Here is a 14,385-nt window from a genome sequence, read left to right on the forward strand (position 1 = left end):
ACACAGCCAGCAAGAACACCATCTTCAAGGTTAACAAACGGAGGGGCAGGCCTCGAAGGGGCCTGAAGGCAGATCCCGCCAAAAATTCCAATACTAGGTTGAGATTCCACAAGGGCACTGGCCACTGCAGTGGCGGGCGAATGTGTTTGACTCCTTTCAGGAAACGTGAGACGTCTGGGTGGTTGGCAATGGTGTTGCCGTCACTCCTGGGACCGTAGCAAGACAGCACTGCTACCTGAACCTTGATGGAGCTGAGGGACAGACCCTTCTGAAGTCCATCTTGTAGGAAGTCCAAAATGATAGGAATCTTAGCGGCATGCGAATTGGTGCCGGGAGAGTCGCACCAGGCTTCAAAAACTCTCCAGATCCTGATATATGTTAGGGATGTGGAGAACGACCCAGGCGGTCTCCGGCTGCGGGGGAAGAGGGTGAGTACCTTCACCGCCTCGCATAAGGAAGTGCGCCCACTGCCTCTAGGCCGCTCCCGAACCAGTCTCGCTCGGGGGCCAAGTCCACGCCGGGACAGAGGCTGCCTTCAGGCCGCGCCCAAACTCGTCTCGCTCGGGGGCCAAGCCGCGCCCGAGCCCTTCTCACTCGGGGGCTAGGTCCCTGCCGCGAACCGGCCACCGGACCGAGGCTCTCGCTTCCGAGGGACCACGGAAGTCAGCTCGGGAAACTCAATTGGGTGAGTGACCGCCTGGTATCACCACAGGAGTGCGGGGCTTGTCTTCAATAGGTTTCTTCTAGGAATTTAGTCGTTAGAATTTGGAAACACGCTCTGCAAGCGTGAGGTAGCTCCAAACTGCTTTGGAGATGGAAATTACTGATTTGCTGCACTTCCTGTGGGGGTATATGTACCCGTGCTGACATCAGATCCGTCTCCAACTGCTAGTACGAGCACACTATACCCATTTGTTTTGAGTCCATCTGCTACACGCTAGAAAATTGAGCTATATATTGTAGCTACTCTCACCACTACTTGGCCCCAGTCTCTCGCAAACAATTCTTACACCATACATTCAAAAACCTTACTTATTGTTTATATATTAATATCCAAATGTTGCATGAGAAAAATTTTGTTATAGCACTATAGTGGTGAACTAAGCATAGAAGTGTGACAAAAGTGTTAGTCTATATGCAGTTACTTGTCAAAGGGTTTTTCTTAATCGACCAACAGCATTGGTTTAATGCACCCAGAAAAACATCTTACATTCCCCTGTTATCACACTGCCTATGGTGTACTTGATCTGGTACTGTTTACTAACCTCTCTCAAAAGCATGTAAGCATTTATTTTCCATTTTCCAATGCAAGTCATTTATTTGTTAATGGTTACCCCTGTTTAATGTAAACCGATGTGATATTCCTATGAATGTTGGTATAGAAAAGTTTTAAATAAAAATAAATAAATAAATAAATGTATTAAAATAAAATGTAGCATAGTATCCCCTTTCCCAGCTATATCTGTCCACTAGTATTTCGAGTTTGGATTTGAGTGGTGGTAACCTCCAGCTTTTATAAGCTGACCTACAGCAAAGAATTACAGCTTTAAGACTTTTTATATTTTTCTAAATATTTATTCATTATTTTTAACACTTTATCAAGCATACAAATAGTTGTTTCTATACATTTCTGACAATACTGACATAAAAATAACTTGTTATGGAGAGTAAAGTAATCTTTACAGATTTAAACAAATTTTAAATAACAGCATTCTCTTCTTCTGAAGCACAACAGAAAATTATAAAAATAAAATGTACACACATAACACACACACACACACATATGTATCTCTCCAGTTTTACATTACACTTTTGGCTTGGTTTGGGTTAGTCTTTTGGCTCCAGACTTCTCCCTTATCTTCAGCTGCAGAATGAAATTCTTGTGACTTAGTTTTGCTGAGGAATTCATCTCAGCACGCATGAAACAAAAAAAAAAAAAAAAGGCACTGATGGGTCCCAAGCTCCTCAGCACAACTGGGACACAAACTCTCCACAAGGAAACATATTGACCAAATGATTTACTATAGTGCAGGAAAAAAGTCATGGTTTAAAAACAAAACAAAACAAAAAAAAAAAAAATATATATATATATAGTACTGTACAGAGTACATCAGTATTCAAATCAGAATACAAATGGGTTTAGCTTTCACACAGGAAACTGATGTTGGGTTGTAAAAATGTGTAAGCAGACTTATGGAAAAATCTGACAGACTCTAGGATAAGGTAAAAATGATGTATTTCTAAACGTTGCATTACCTGAGAGGTCTCAATGTTGCACAAAGGAATTGCACTATTACTATTAAATTATAGCTAGTATTAATTTTATGTAGGTCAAAGAGGATGAAAGGCTGACTAGTATATGTTCTGTTTTGAACTTGTGATTACCAGACAGTAGGGCTGGGCTCCGCATCCCTATTAAGCGACAGCATAACAACCCAAATTTTCCTCCTTTGGCTTTTTTGTTGGCTTAACAAGTTTGTCTCTGTGCAGGTGTGGATCAATTTGGATAAAATAACATTTGCAATAAAATGTTTGTCATATATAGCATGTCTATAAAAAGAAGATAGGTTTTACTGGGATATCAATGGCTAACACAGTAAAAGTTGTCCTCTAAAAGTTCGACCTTCATGTTGCATTAAGGTCTGGGCCTCGACATTTTGCACAAACAGACTCGGAGAATATAAATAAAAGGAGCATGCCTTTCTGATCTTCTTCATTACATGCACCTTGTAGCCAGCGTGAACTCATGTTCATTGCTGTAGTATTATAAGCAGCCTTCCTGCAAATATCAACTGTACAGATGGGACCACAGTTGAAGAGGATCTGCTGATCCTGAGGTATTCCAAGCACAGAACATGTGGTTATGGACAAATAAGATGACGACTTGTGTGTTGTAAAGCTGAAGATATGTTGGTAAGAAGAGCAGTATGGCATCAACTGTTACTTTCTTTATGTGGAACAGAATTTCCCTCTAAATCTTTGGCAAGGTAAAAAGTGCAAGCAAATTTGGTTAGCAAGCCAGCTGGAATTCATTCTGTTCTTTCACTTTTGGTCCTTCAATACTGTTAATTAGCTTCCCACTAATCATGCACCATTGATCTCACTCAGTGGAACCAATATGTATGTCCAGAAAAGGAGGAGAGTGCTTGTGAGAATGCTAATTGGTAGCAGAGACTGAACTGAAGCACTAGGCACTTGGTATGTGAAGGTCAGTTTAGTTAAAGGAAGACTACCTTATATATTTAATAAAATTACAGTAAATAAACACTGCAACCACTTACCATAAGAAATGGCAGCTATGGAAAATGCATTTGTTTAAATAAAAGCACGACCCCCCTTCAGATTTTTTCCAATCATGGAACTTGACTTTCGATGTTACTATAGGCATGCATACAATTCTTGTCATCAAAAGACACATTTGGAGAGAAGAAAAATATAAATATGGCACACAGAATTTTAAAATAGATCCTTTCAAACACACAATTGCCTATGGTAAGTAATAATAGTGTTCTTTTACAACAGTAGCTTTAAACAAAATGCAGATCAATTCCTGATGTAGCTTTACAGTGGGGTCTCTGAGGACCTTAAAGAATTGATCCTGAATAGGATTCAGTAAAAGGGACCACTTGTGACATATCACTTTGTAAAATTAAGACCTATGTGTTTTAAGTATGGCTACCCTTTCACTAAAACACAAGATCTGCACATGTGTTCAGTCTTCTGGATTACTGCTCATAAAAAAAAAAAAAAACAACCTTCCAATTTATAAAGACACATAGGGTCATGAACGATGAAAATGGAATACAAAGCTGAGGAAGAGCTTCCTGAGTTAATTTCAGATAATTGGTCAATAACGTGAGATTAGGACTACCCAGAAGACAGATTCTATAGCACACCACATCCTAAGTTCCATTAACAATGCATACAGACACCAACTGCTATAGTGTGAAAAGATCTAATCAGCACATAGCAATAAACCAGTCAGTGCAAAGATCTCATTTTTATATACTGGCTTATCACTGGCAGAGACCCTGTGGGTGCAAAAAACATAGCAATGGAAACAAAGCCCAGCATCGTTTTCCAGGAGCTGAGATCGACAATAGAATGGTCACATCATAATCAAGATCATTCAGCTTCTTCATCTCTAACAGTGCAAGAACTGAGGGGCCGATGCAAAAGTGTGCTCAGCTGAGCACACTGTTTAACCCGCTGTCGGACGCAGGTTAAAAAGGTGCTAATCCACCCCCTAATGCAATAGGGGGATTAGCGCCTATTTAACGCACGTCCGACGTGGAGTGAATGAGTTAGCGCTCATCACATGCAAATGCATGAGAATAAGGCTATTACTCATTCACTCCAAATGCAAAAAAAATAAATGTGCGTCTGAGACGCACATTTATCACTCAGCTATTAACACCTGCCTGGAGCAGGCGTTAATAGCTGAGCGCACTGAAAAAAAGTACAGAAAAGCAGAAAAAACTGCTTTTCTGTACTTTTTTTTTTAAAAGGAAAACAAATCTCTGCCGGCCGGCTGCAGTAATGAAAACAGACACCAATAAACTCGGCATCACTTTTCATAACCGGCTGAATGCAGTTATGGAAACTGATGCCGAGTTTACAGACATCGGTGTTCATAACTGGCAGACCGCCAGTAACCATGGGGGTCGCGTTAGCAAGGAGACGCTAAGGTCGTGCCAGCGCAACCCCCCTAATTTGCGGGCGCGATGCGTGCGTTAAGAAAGCGGGCGCTGAAAAGTCAGCGCCCGCTTTCCACGAGTAATATTGCATCGGCCTCTGAATGAGAAAAGTAATCACAAGCAGAGGGAGCAGATAGCCACACCAAGGTACACCCAGTTTAACTGACACAGGGAATTATCACTAGGGGATCCTTTTTAAGCATCTTTTTCTCCCCCCCTTCCAAATAAAACTCTTTATGAGCAGATCTTAGCTGGCAAGACATCTTCACCCATTCTTCCAACAGCTCTCAGCCTATGCAGGAATTTAGTACCACTGCCACTTTCATGCTCTGTTTGTCTATCTGGTGGCTTAGAAAGGATACCAGTTGAAGTAGCATAAAAGTGAAATTTACTTAGTATATTAGTCCATGTTCTTGCCCAATTTCAGCTCCTTTCTTCCAATACACAGAAAAAAATGTCATGTAAAGAGTTGCAACATATATTTCCTGATATGTAAGGCCATCTAGGGTTGGGGGTTTTTTTGTCTTTTTTTTTTTTTTAAAGAGGCATTTCAATCCCACTCACTCAAGGTGCTCTGACACTTATCCTTTCAGTGTATGTCAAGTCCCAACTCATTCAGAAAATCTCTCTTCTTGTGAGATCATGTAATGCTAGTCATTCTTGGGGAACATATGGACTACCGTGACTGCGTGGGAGAGGTCAAGGGGCCTCTAATTTATCTTTTTTCTTTTAATAAAAAAGGAATTATGAAATTTGAGCAGGCAAATGACGTTAAAAAAAAAATGCTACTATATTTTCTGCACCCAGCTTTTCAGCTGTCTGTATTCTCTATCTGACCACCACTCTCCATTCTCTTCTCCGGTGATGTACACAAGAAATTACAGCAGATGTACAAAGGAAAGATCAGAAGTCTGCTGTCCAGGTTCATAACTACTTGCTCCTATGAAACACAAAGAAAGATAGAACCTAAATGAAATTAAGCTGCAAGATGTGCATGTGCTTAAAAGACAATATAGCTGGTGCTGTCTCAAATATAATTTTAATTTCTGTGCTCAGCCTAGTTATAAAGAGCCATTTCATTATATCCACAATTTTCTAGAGTCTCTAGCTAAGAATAAAAACATTCTATCATGCAAGCCATCAGAAAATAGTCTAGTGGGAGTTTAATATGGAACTATTAAAGTTTTATAAAGGTGCACTGGTGTACTCTGTGCTTATTATATGGTCAGCAACTCCTTATGACTCAGTATTCTTTGGGATTTATATATCTTGCTGTGTGTCATATAACAATCACATTACATTTCCCTGGCACAGATATTTTTACAGATCCAGATGCTCTATAAACATTGCATATTCAGCACACCTATTAATCTATTTTAGTATTAAAGTCTGACTTTGCTGAACATTGGAAGCTCGGTAGCTTTATAGTGCAAGACAGCAGTTACACACCTTCACAAAAATTACTTTGTGGATGCTTTTAGTGAAAAGCCGAGTGATGAACCAAGAAAGACTGAGAGGGTTCTCTAGTCAGAATCCAATCGGTTTGAAGGTGATAGGTCTGTGGTGGCCAAATACTATCCACGAAGTCCTTAGAAACCTAGGAGGCTAGAGGCTTGAGCAACAGCCTCCCTGGTTTTGGTGGCAGTTTTAAACTGAATAAGACATGGCAGAGAGAGCAAGGTGCTGGATTAAGTATGGGAATTTATATGCTCATGTACCCAGGATGGTAAAGAATCAATGAGCAAAACAAAATAAGAAGCAATATCCACAATAACTGGGAAGACTGGATGAAAAAAAATTGGTGTTTTCCAGCCTTTATCGACTGTTACTATGCTATAACAACACAACTCAGTAGACAGTAATCATTCATTAGGAAATAAAACACAAACATTAAAGTTACTCAATTTCCCCTCCCTCAAAACCCCCCAAATTTTCTATTTCTCTGTTTTCAAATTCCTGATTATTATTGTCAACTTTGAACAATATAAACTAGTTTCAAAATGATTAAAGCAAAGAAGTGTAATCGCTTATGAGAACAATTGGAATTTTGGGGCATGATTTTCAAAACACACATGCATTAAACCTTGTTCTATGCGCTTAAGTGGCATATTGAAAATAAACCACTGCACAGTACTCATTAAAGTACAGATGTAAGTCTGTTTGGTGCACACTTTTACACACAAAGTGTTTGTGGGAGGGGGATAGCAAAATGTTGCTAACCTGTAACAGGTGTTCTCACAGGACAGCAGGATGTTAGTCCTAACATATGGGTGACATCACAGGATGGAGCCCAATCACGGAGCACTTCTCTCAAAGTTTCCAGAACTTTGACTGGCCCCTACTGGGCATGCCCAGCAGGGTTAGTGCCTTCAGTCTTATTTGATAGCTACAAGCAGTGCCGAAAAATAAAATAATAAAACGTTACGAACCCAACACCTCGGGGCGCCGGGTGGGTTTCGTGAGGACTAACATCCTGTGAGAACACCTGTTACAGGTAAGCAACATTTTGCTTTCTCACAGGACAAGCAGGATGGTAGTCCTCATATATGGGTGAGTACCGAGCTGAGGATGTCCGAACATGCACCAAATGTACCCAAAGGCGTGCAACAGGCACAACAACTGGGGTGGAATTTGGTAGAGGGCATCCTGACCCCACCGGGCAGGCAGAAGGTTGTTGGTGCGTCACGTCATTTATTTATTTATTTATTTAAAAACTTTTATATACCGGTATTAGTATGCATACATCATACCGGTTTACAATGTAACTTTAAAGGTAGAAATTACAATGAACAGGGAGGGCGAACAAGGAGGAGTATACAAAGAGCAGGAGGTGGAGGAATTAAAGCAATAAATAAAAACTGCAACGGACTATTTACAGGAATATACGTCATAAATAGGTTACGAAGGACAGACTGGCCGAAGATGGAATCTTGTCTTCCGGCTTTGTCCAAGCAATAGTGGGCTGCAAAGGTGTGGAGAGAACTCCAAGTGGCAGCCCTGCAAATATCAGGAAGCGGCACAGATTGCAAGTGTGCTATTGAAGTTGCCATGGCCCTCACAGAGTGTGCTTTAACACGGTCTTGAAATGGAATGCCCGCTTGCTGAAAGCAAAAGGATATGCAGTCCGCCAACCAGGAGGAAAGAGTCTGCTTTCCCAACTTGTTAGGGTGGAAAGAAATGAACAATTGAGTGTTTTCCCTGTGGGCCGCTGTACGGTCTAGGTAAAACGCTAGAGCCCGTTTACAGTCAAGGGTATGCAGAGCCTGTTCTCCTGGGCTGGCATGAGGCCTGGGAAAAAAGGTAGGTAGTATGATGGATTGATTAAGATGAAAATCTGAAACTACCTTAGGTAAGAATTTCGGGTGAGTGCGGAGTACCGCCCGGTCCTGTAGAAGTTTAGTGTAAGGCGGATAGGTTACTAGTGCCTGCAATTCACTAACTCTGCGAGCTGAAGCATTGCCAAAAGGAAAATCACTTTCCATGTGAGATATCTAAGGTCACGAGTGAAGAGGCTCGAATGGTGGTTTCATGAGCTGACCCAGAACCAGATTAAGGTCCCAAGAAGGGGCAGGACGTAGTGGAGGCTTGACATGGAGCAAGCCCTTCAAAAAGTGTGTTACAAGGGGTTGTACGGATAAAGGAACATCCCCAATACCCTTATGGAAGGCGGCTACTGCACTGACATGTATTCTGATAGAAGAGGTCTTTAGACCTGATTCTGACAAATGCCAAAGATAGTCTAGAAACTTCGGGATTGGACAGGAAAAAGGGTCAAGGGACTGAGAAGAACACCATGACGTGAATCTTTTCCATTTGTAAGAGTAAGATTTTCTCGTGCAAGGCTTTCACGAAGCAATCAAGACACGGGAAACTGGATCTGAAAGGTTAAGTGGTTGAAGGATCAACCTTTCAACATCCATGCCGTCAGGGACAAGGCTTGAAGATTGGGATGGCGTAGGCTCCCGTTGTTCTGAGTGATCAGGAGCAGGTCTTTTCCCAAGGGAATGTGCCTGCGGATGGAGAGATCCTGAAGTATTGGAAACCACACTTGGCGTGGCCAGTGAGATGCTATCAGGATCATGGTTCCCTTGTCCTGACGTAACTTCACGAGAGTCTTCGAGAGAAGAGGAAGTGGAGGGAATGCATAAAGTAGACCGATTGCCCATGAGAGGGAGAATGCGTCTCTGGGCTGAGAGTGTTTGCTGCGAATGAGGGAGCAGTAGTTGTCCACTTTGTGGTTCTGAGGGGACGCAAACAGGTCTATCTGAGGATATCCCCATTGTTGGAAGTTGGAGTTCGCTACTAAGGGATTGAGAGACCACTCGTGCGGTTGAAAGATGCGACTCAGCTGGTCTGCCAGCACATTGTCCCGGCAAGCAGGTAGCCCTGAGGTACATCGAATGGGAGAGGGCTTCCGCCCAAATCTGCGCAGCTTCCTGACACAGAAGGAAGGAGCCTGTGCCTCCCTGTTTGTTGATGTACCACATGGCCACCTGGTTGTCCATCTGAATTAGGATGACCTGATTGGACAGGTGATCCTGAAAAGTCCTGAGAGCATATCTTATTGCTCGAAGTTCCAGGAAATTTATCTGGTGTTTGGCTTCCTCTGGAGACCAAGAGCCTTGTGTTTGCAGATCGGCTACATGGGCTCCCCACCCGAGGTTGGAAGCGTCGGTGGTGAGAATGATTTGAGGATGCGGAACCTAGAAGGGCAATCCCTGGAGGAGATTGTTCTGATTTTTACACCAGGCGAGGGACAGACGGAGTGAGTCGGTGATGTGGCCAATGGTCGACAGAGGCTGAATAGCTTGAGTCCATTGAGACCTCAGAGTCCAGTGTATGAACCTCATGGCCAAGCGGGCCATTGGTGTGACATGGACTGAGGACGCCATGTGTCCCAGGAGGACGAGAAACTGGCGTCCAGTCGCAGCATGCGGAGACTGCAGTTGGTGAGCAAGAGACACGATGGTCAGTGCTCGTTGTCCAGGCAGGAAAGCCTTTGCCTGTAAGGTGTCCAAGTCTGCCCCAATGAACGATAAGGTTTGAGATGGGACTAAGTAGGATTTGTCGTAATTGACGAGAAACCCTAACGAAATTAGAGTGTGTAAGGTAAGATTGAGGGACGACAGAGCAGCTTGCTGAGTGGGAGCTCTGATTAACCAATCGTTCAGATAGGAGTAGACGTGAACACCTTGTGTCCTAAGGAATGATGCGACAACTACGAGGCATTTTGTAAAGACTCGTGGAGCAGATGCTAGGCCGAATGGAAGCACTCGGTATTGATAGTGTTTGAGGCCTACTAGGAATCACAGGTATTTGCGATGAGTTGGACTTATCACAATATGGGTGTATGCGTCCTGGAGGTCCAGAGAGCAGAGCCAGTCTCCTCTTTGTAGAAGAGGTAGAAGCAATCCCAAGGTGACCATCTTGAACTTTTCTCGCTGGAGGTACTTGTTGAGGGCCCATAGATCTAGAATAGGACAGACACCCCCTGATTTTTTGGGGATTAGGAAGTACCTGGAATAGAACCCTAGGCCTTGCTGAGAGTGTGGAACGGGTTCTATTGCTCTTGACTGGAGAAGGAGGGAGGCCTCTTGTTTCAGAAGAATGGAGTGGTCGGATGTTCTCCACATCTGCAGAGGTGGGGAGTCCGGTGGCAGGGCGAGAAAGTTCAGATGGTAACCCTGAGCAATGATTGCCAATACCCATTGGTCGGTTGTGACTGAATGCCACATGTTGTGAAAGTGGCACAGTCGACCTCCCACTGGTATGTGCGACAGAGGAATCTGGCTGCTGCTCTCCAAGTGGAAGTAAAAAACCTGAAGCAGGCCCTGGCTGGGGAGCTGTTTGTGGTTTTTGTTTTCGGGTTTGGCGAGACTGAGGTTTCTGATAAGATCTCGTAGCACGGAATCTGGCTGGTGGTGGGTAGGACTTTCGTGGACGGTAGAACAACTTCTTGGAGTCCTTTCTAAAGGGCTGCTTTGAAGAGAAGTCAGAAGGCATCGAAGAGAGCTGTTTTAGGGTCTCATGATGGTCTTTTAGTTCAGCCACCGTCCGTTGGATCTGTTCGCCGAACAGATTATCTCCTACACAGGGCAGGTTGGACAACCGGTCTTGCACTTCTGAGTGAAGGTCAGAAGACTTGAGCCAGGCCCACCGTCTCGCTGAAATAGCAGCTGCAGACACTCTGGTAGAGGTGTCTAAAATGGCATAAGATGTTCTGATCTCATGCTTGCGTGCCTCAAAACCTTTGCTTACAAGGGTTTGTAGTTGGTCTTGGAATTGATGAGGCAGGGAGTCTGAGAAGTCCTGTATCTGCTTAAATATGGCCCTGTTATATTGGGTCATATAAAGCTGATAGGCAGCAATTCGGGAGATGAGCATGGCCCCTTGGAATACTCTGCATCCAATGTTGTCCAGGAATTTTTATTCCTTACCAGGAGGGGTAGTTGAGTGAGGTTTTGACCTCTTTGCCCTCTTTTGTGCAGATTCTACCACAACTGAGTGGTGATCAAGCTGTGACTATTGAAAACCTGGGGCTGACTGTACTAAATAAGTAGTGTCAGCTTTTCTGTGTACTGGAGCAATTTTTCCTGGATTTTCCCAGTTCTTCTTGAGAAGATCAAGAAGAACCTGATGAACGGGAATAGAGGTTATTACTTAGGGGGCATCCAGGAATTGGAGCAACTCCATCATCTGGTGCCTATCATCCTGTTCTGTCTGCAATTGAAAAAGGAACCAATGCAGCCATTTCCTTCACAAAATTTATAAATGAGAGGTCCTCTGGAGGAGAACGCTTTCTACTCTCAGTGGGTGAAGGTAGTGAAGATAAGTCATCGGTGTCTGATGAGGTATCATCATCCCAGTTATCATAAGGGTCAACACCCTTTCCTCTAGGAAGTAGAGGGGGACAGGGTGGTTGGATACCTGAAGGTCCAGGTCTGGGCTCCGAAGGAATCAGAGGAGTTATCGGAGGCACAGACGATGGCATCGAAGGGATCGGTTCAGGCATCGAGGGCATCAATGGATGGCTCGGTGGTGCCGATGGACGTATCGGCACCGATGGTTGGATCGGTGGCGAGGGACGTATAGGCATCAATGGCTGAGGCATAGCTCCAGATGGAGGAATGCGGAACGGTGTTTCTCCTCCACATGATGCTGTCAATGGGGAGGGCATCGGAGCCATAGATGAAAAAGCAGCCATGAGGGCTTCCATCCTGGATAGCAGCAGTGTCAGCGCTGCCGGAATTGGGTCGATGATCGGTTCCACAGTCGGTGCGCCAGAGGAACCTGAAGACGTTGCATTGTCTTGTCGATGGCCTCCTGGACCATCCAGTCCAGTTCTTCTCGGAGACCTGGAGCAAGCAGCCCTGGCTCCGGAACAGAAGAAAGAGGCAGAGGCATAGCCGGAGGGACCACCATTACAGGCGGAGTCGCGGCTCCCGATCCCCGATTGGGTGAGGGTTGCCTCGGAGACCCGGTCGCAGGAATGGTCGGTGCCTTTCCTAGACGGGGTTTTTTTGACAGCAGCTCGGACGATGGCGAGGTCGATGATTTCACTCCCTCGATGGTCCAAGTCTTATGGTGTCGACGGCGATGTTTCTCCCTGCGATCCCCTCGATCCTGAGGGGGAGTAGAGGGTGTCGATGGCCGAGAAGTCGTCGATGCCGGTCGGTCACCGGTCGGTGGTCGATGCTGGCGCGAAGTCGACGGTGCCGGTTCCGACGACATCGATGCGATGGACGGAGTCGGGGTTTGAGCACGGAAGAGAAGTTCCATCTTCTCCATTCTGGCCTTGCGACCCTTCGGTGTCATTAGGGCACATTTGGTGCAGGTCAAGACATCGTGCTCGCGTCCGAAACACATTACACAGACTTTATGGGGGTCTGTGATAGACATGGTGCGGGTACAGTCCGTCCGGGCACCGACGAAACCCAGACGCCATGGCAAAAAAAAATGTAGCTGCGGTACGGTCGACAGCCAGTAGGCCGCGAAGGCCAAACTCGACGGTAATCGACAGGAAATGGGTCAAAACTTCCTGGAGTACCGCGGAGTTATAAAAGGTAGAAGAGTGACCCCTGTGGGGCAACTTAACTTTTAGTAATTCCGTGAAGAAAATTCCTGTCAGGAATCTCTTCAGAGCTCCTTTACCGCGAGACTACTGCTGAGCGGAAAAAAGAAGACTGAAGGGGGACCCCTGCTGGCTGCAGGGTTACTGCCATGCTGGGCATGCCCAGTAGGGGCCAATCAAAGTTCTGGAAACTTTGACAAGTTTTTCATGATCGGGCTCCATCCTGGGATATCACCCATATGTGAGGACTACCATCCTGCTTGTCCTATGAGAAACAGCATTACTACACAGTTATTTACATGTATCAAAAATAAAACAGATTTAATAAATAGGCTTCTCTGCTTTGGGAGGTCCCTGTTTTTGCTTGATAGAGGGAGACTACTGTTAGTTGTGTGCACTTTTGAAATATCACACAGTATACAAGACAGCTCAACAATTAAGAAAAGCAACTGTAGACCTAATGCACAAGTGGGAAAAAAAAAAAAAAGGTGAAGGTGTTCTAGAATACACTGATAAAGCTAACTTGCTTACCTCTTACAAATGTTCTTCATAGAGAGCAGGATGAAATCAGCCACACAAGTGGATGACGTCATCCTGACAGCAGAGAGATGAAAAAAAAGGACTCTCTCAGCTCAGAAAGACCAAGATGTTTCTGGGCATAAATAGATCATCCCATACACCCAAATCTCCTAAACTTCAAATATAAAGGGGAAGTGGGAACAATTTTGTGGCTGATTTATCCTGCTGTCTTTGGAGAACACCTATTAGAGATAAGCAATTTGGATTTCTCTGTGGAAAAGCAGGACAAGTTCAGCCACACAAGTGGGGACTCCCAAGCTGAGGGTTACATACAATTAGTTTGTTGCTTTTGCATGTCATTAATAGATCATTGCAATTGGCCTGTATTGCACTGAGTGATGAGGACGGGAATATCCACAACTTTTATCAATGGTTAAATACCTGAGCATCATAGTCTGGGAAGCCACAGTGATGAGGCCAAAAGAGGGCTATGAATATCATTTGACCTCCCTCCCTTCTTAATTTTTGAACAGTTCTTGAAATGAGAGGAATTTGGAAAATGTGTAGAGAACTCTTAGGTTCCACCAAATTGAGAAAGCATTCACTACCAATATGCCCTTTGTTTGTCTCCTAAAGCAGTATGTGGGAACCTCATTGAAGGATGCTGTAAAGATGTCTAATTTGTGGTATGCCTAAATATTGAAACAAATTCTTGTGCTATGTGATCATGTAGGGACCATTTCTGTGGTTGTAGCCAACAATTTAATGTCTGCTACCTGATTCTGGCTCCCTAGAAGATGGGCAGCTAGGAGAACCAGTCTTGGGAAACTGCCCGTTTCCAAATTTTGGAGGTTTCCAGACAGAGATTGTAAGGCCCCTTTCCGCCTTGTTTGGTGATAAATGTTTCCACCTGGCTGTCTGTCTGGATCAATACCCCTTCTTTTTCAAATATGGAATGAACTCTTTCAGATCATTTAAGATTGTTCTCAATTCTAGGTGGTTGATATGAAGGGGCTTCTCTAATGTTCACATTTGAGGAGAAATTTCTCATATGAGCTCTATAACCTTGACAGAAAGCATCCTGCATCAGAATTTCTG

General features: G+C 44.2%; 1 protein-coding gene across 2 annotated transcripts in view; it reads right to left on the minus strand.

Annotated features, from left to right (window-relative positions):
• Positions 1–5,183: 5,183 nt before the first annotated feature.
• GMCL1 (germ cell-less 1, spermatogenesis associated) overlaps positions 5,184–14,385 on the minus strand; it is a 138,217-nt gene continuing 129,015 nt past the window's right edge. For both annotated transcript variants that reach the window (XM_029604009.1, XM_029604010.1), the window contains one exon: positions 5,184–5,637. In XM_029604009.1, coding sequence (XP_029459869.1) covers positions 5,509–5,637 — 129 coding nt within the window. In that variant the 3' untranslated portion in view covers positions 5,184–5,508. The remainder of the gene's footprint in view (positions 5,638–14,385) is intronic.

Source organism: Rhinatrema bivittatum, chromosome 5 (genome assembly GCF_901001135.1).
Source record: "Rhinatrema bivittatum chromosome 5, aRhiBiv1.1, whole genome shotgun sequence".
In the NCBI taxonomy this organism is placed as follows: domain Eukaryota; kingdom Metazoa; phylum Chordata; class Amphibia; order Gymnophiona; family Rhinatrematidae; genus Rhinatrema; species Rhinatrema bivittatum.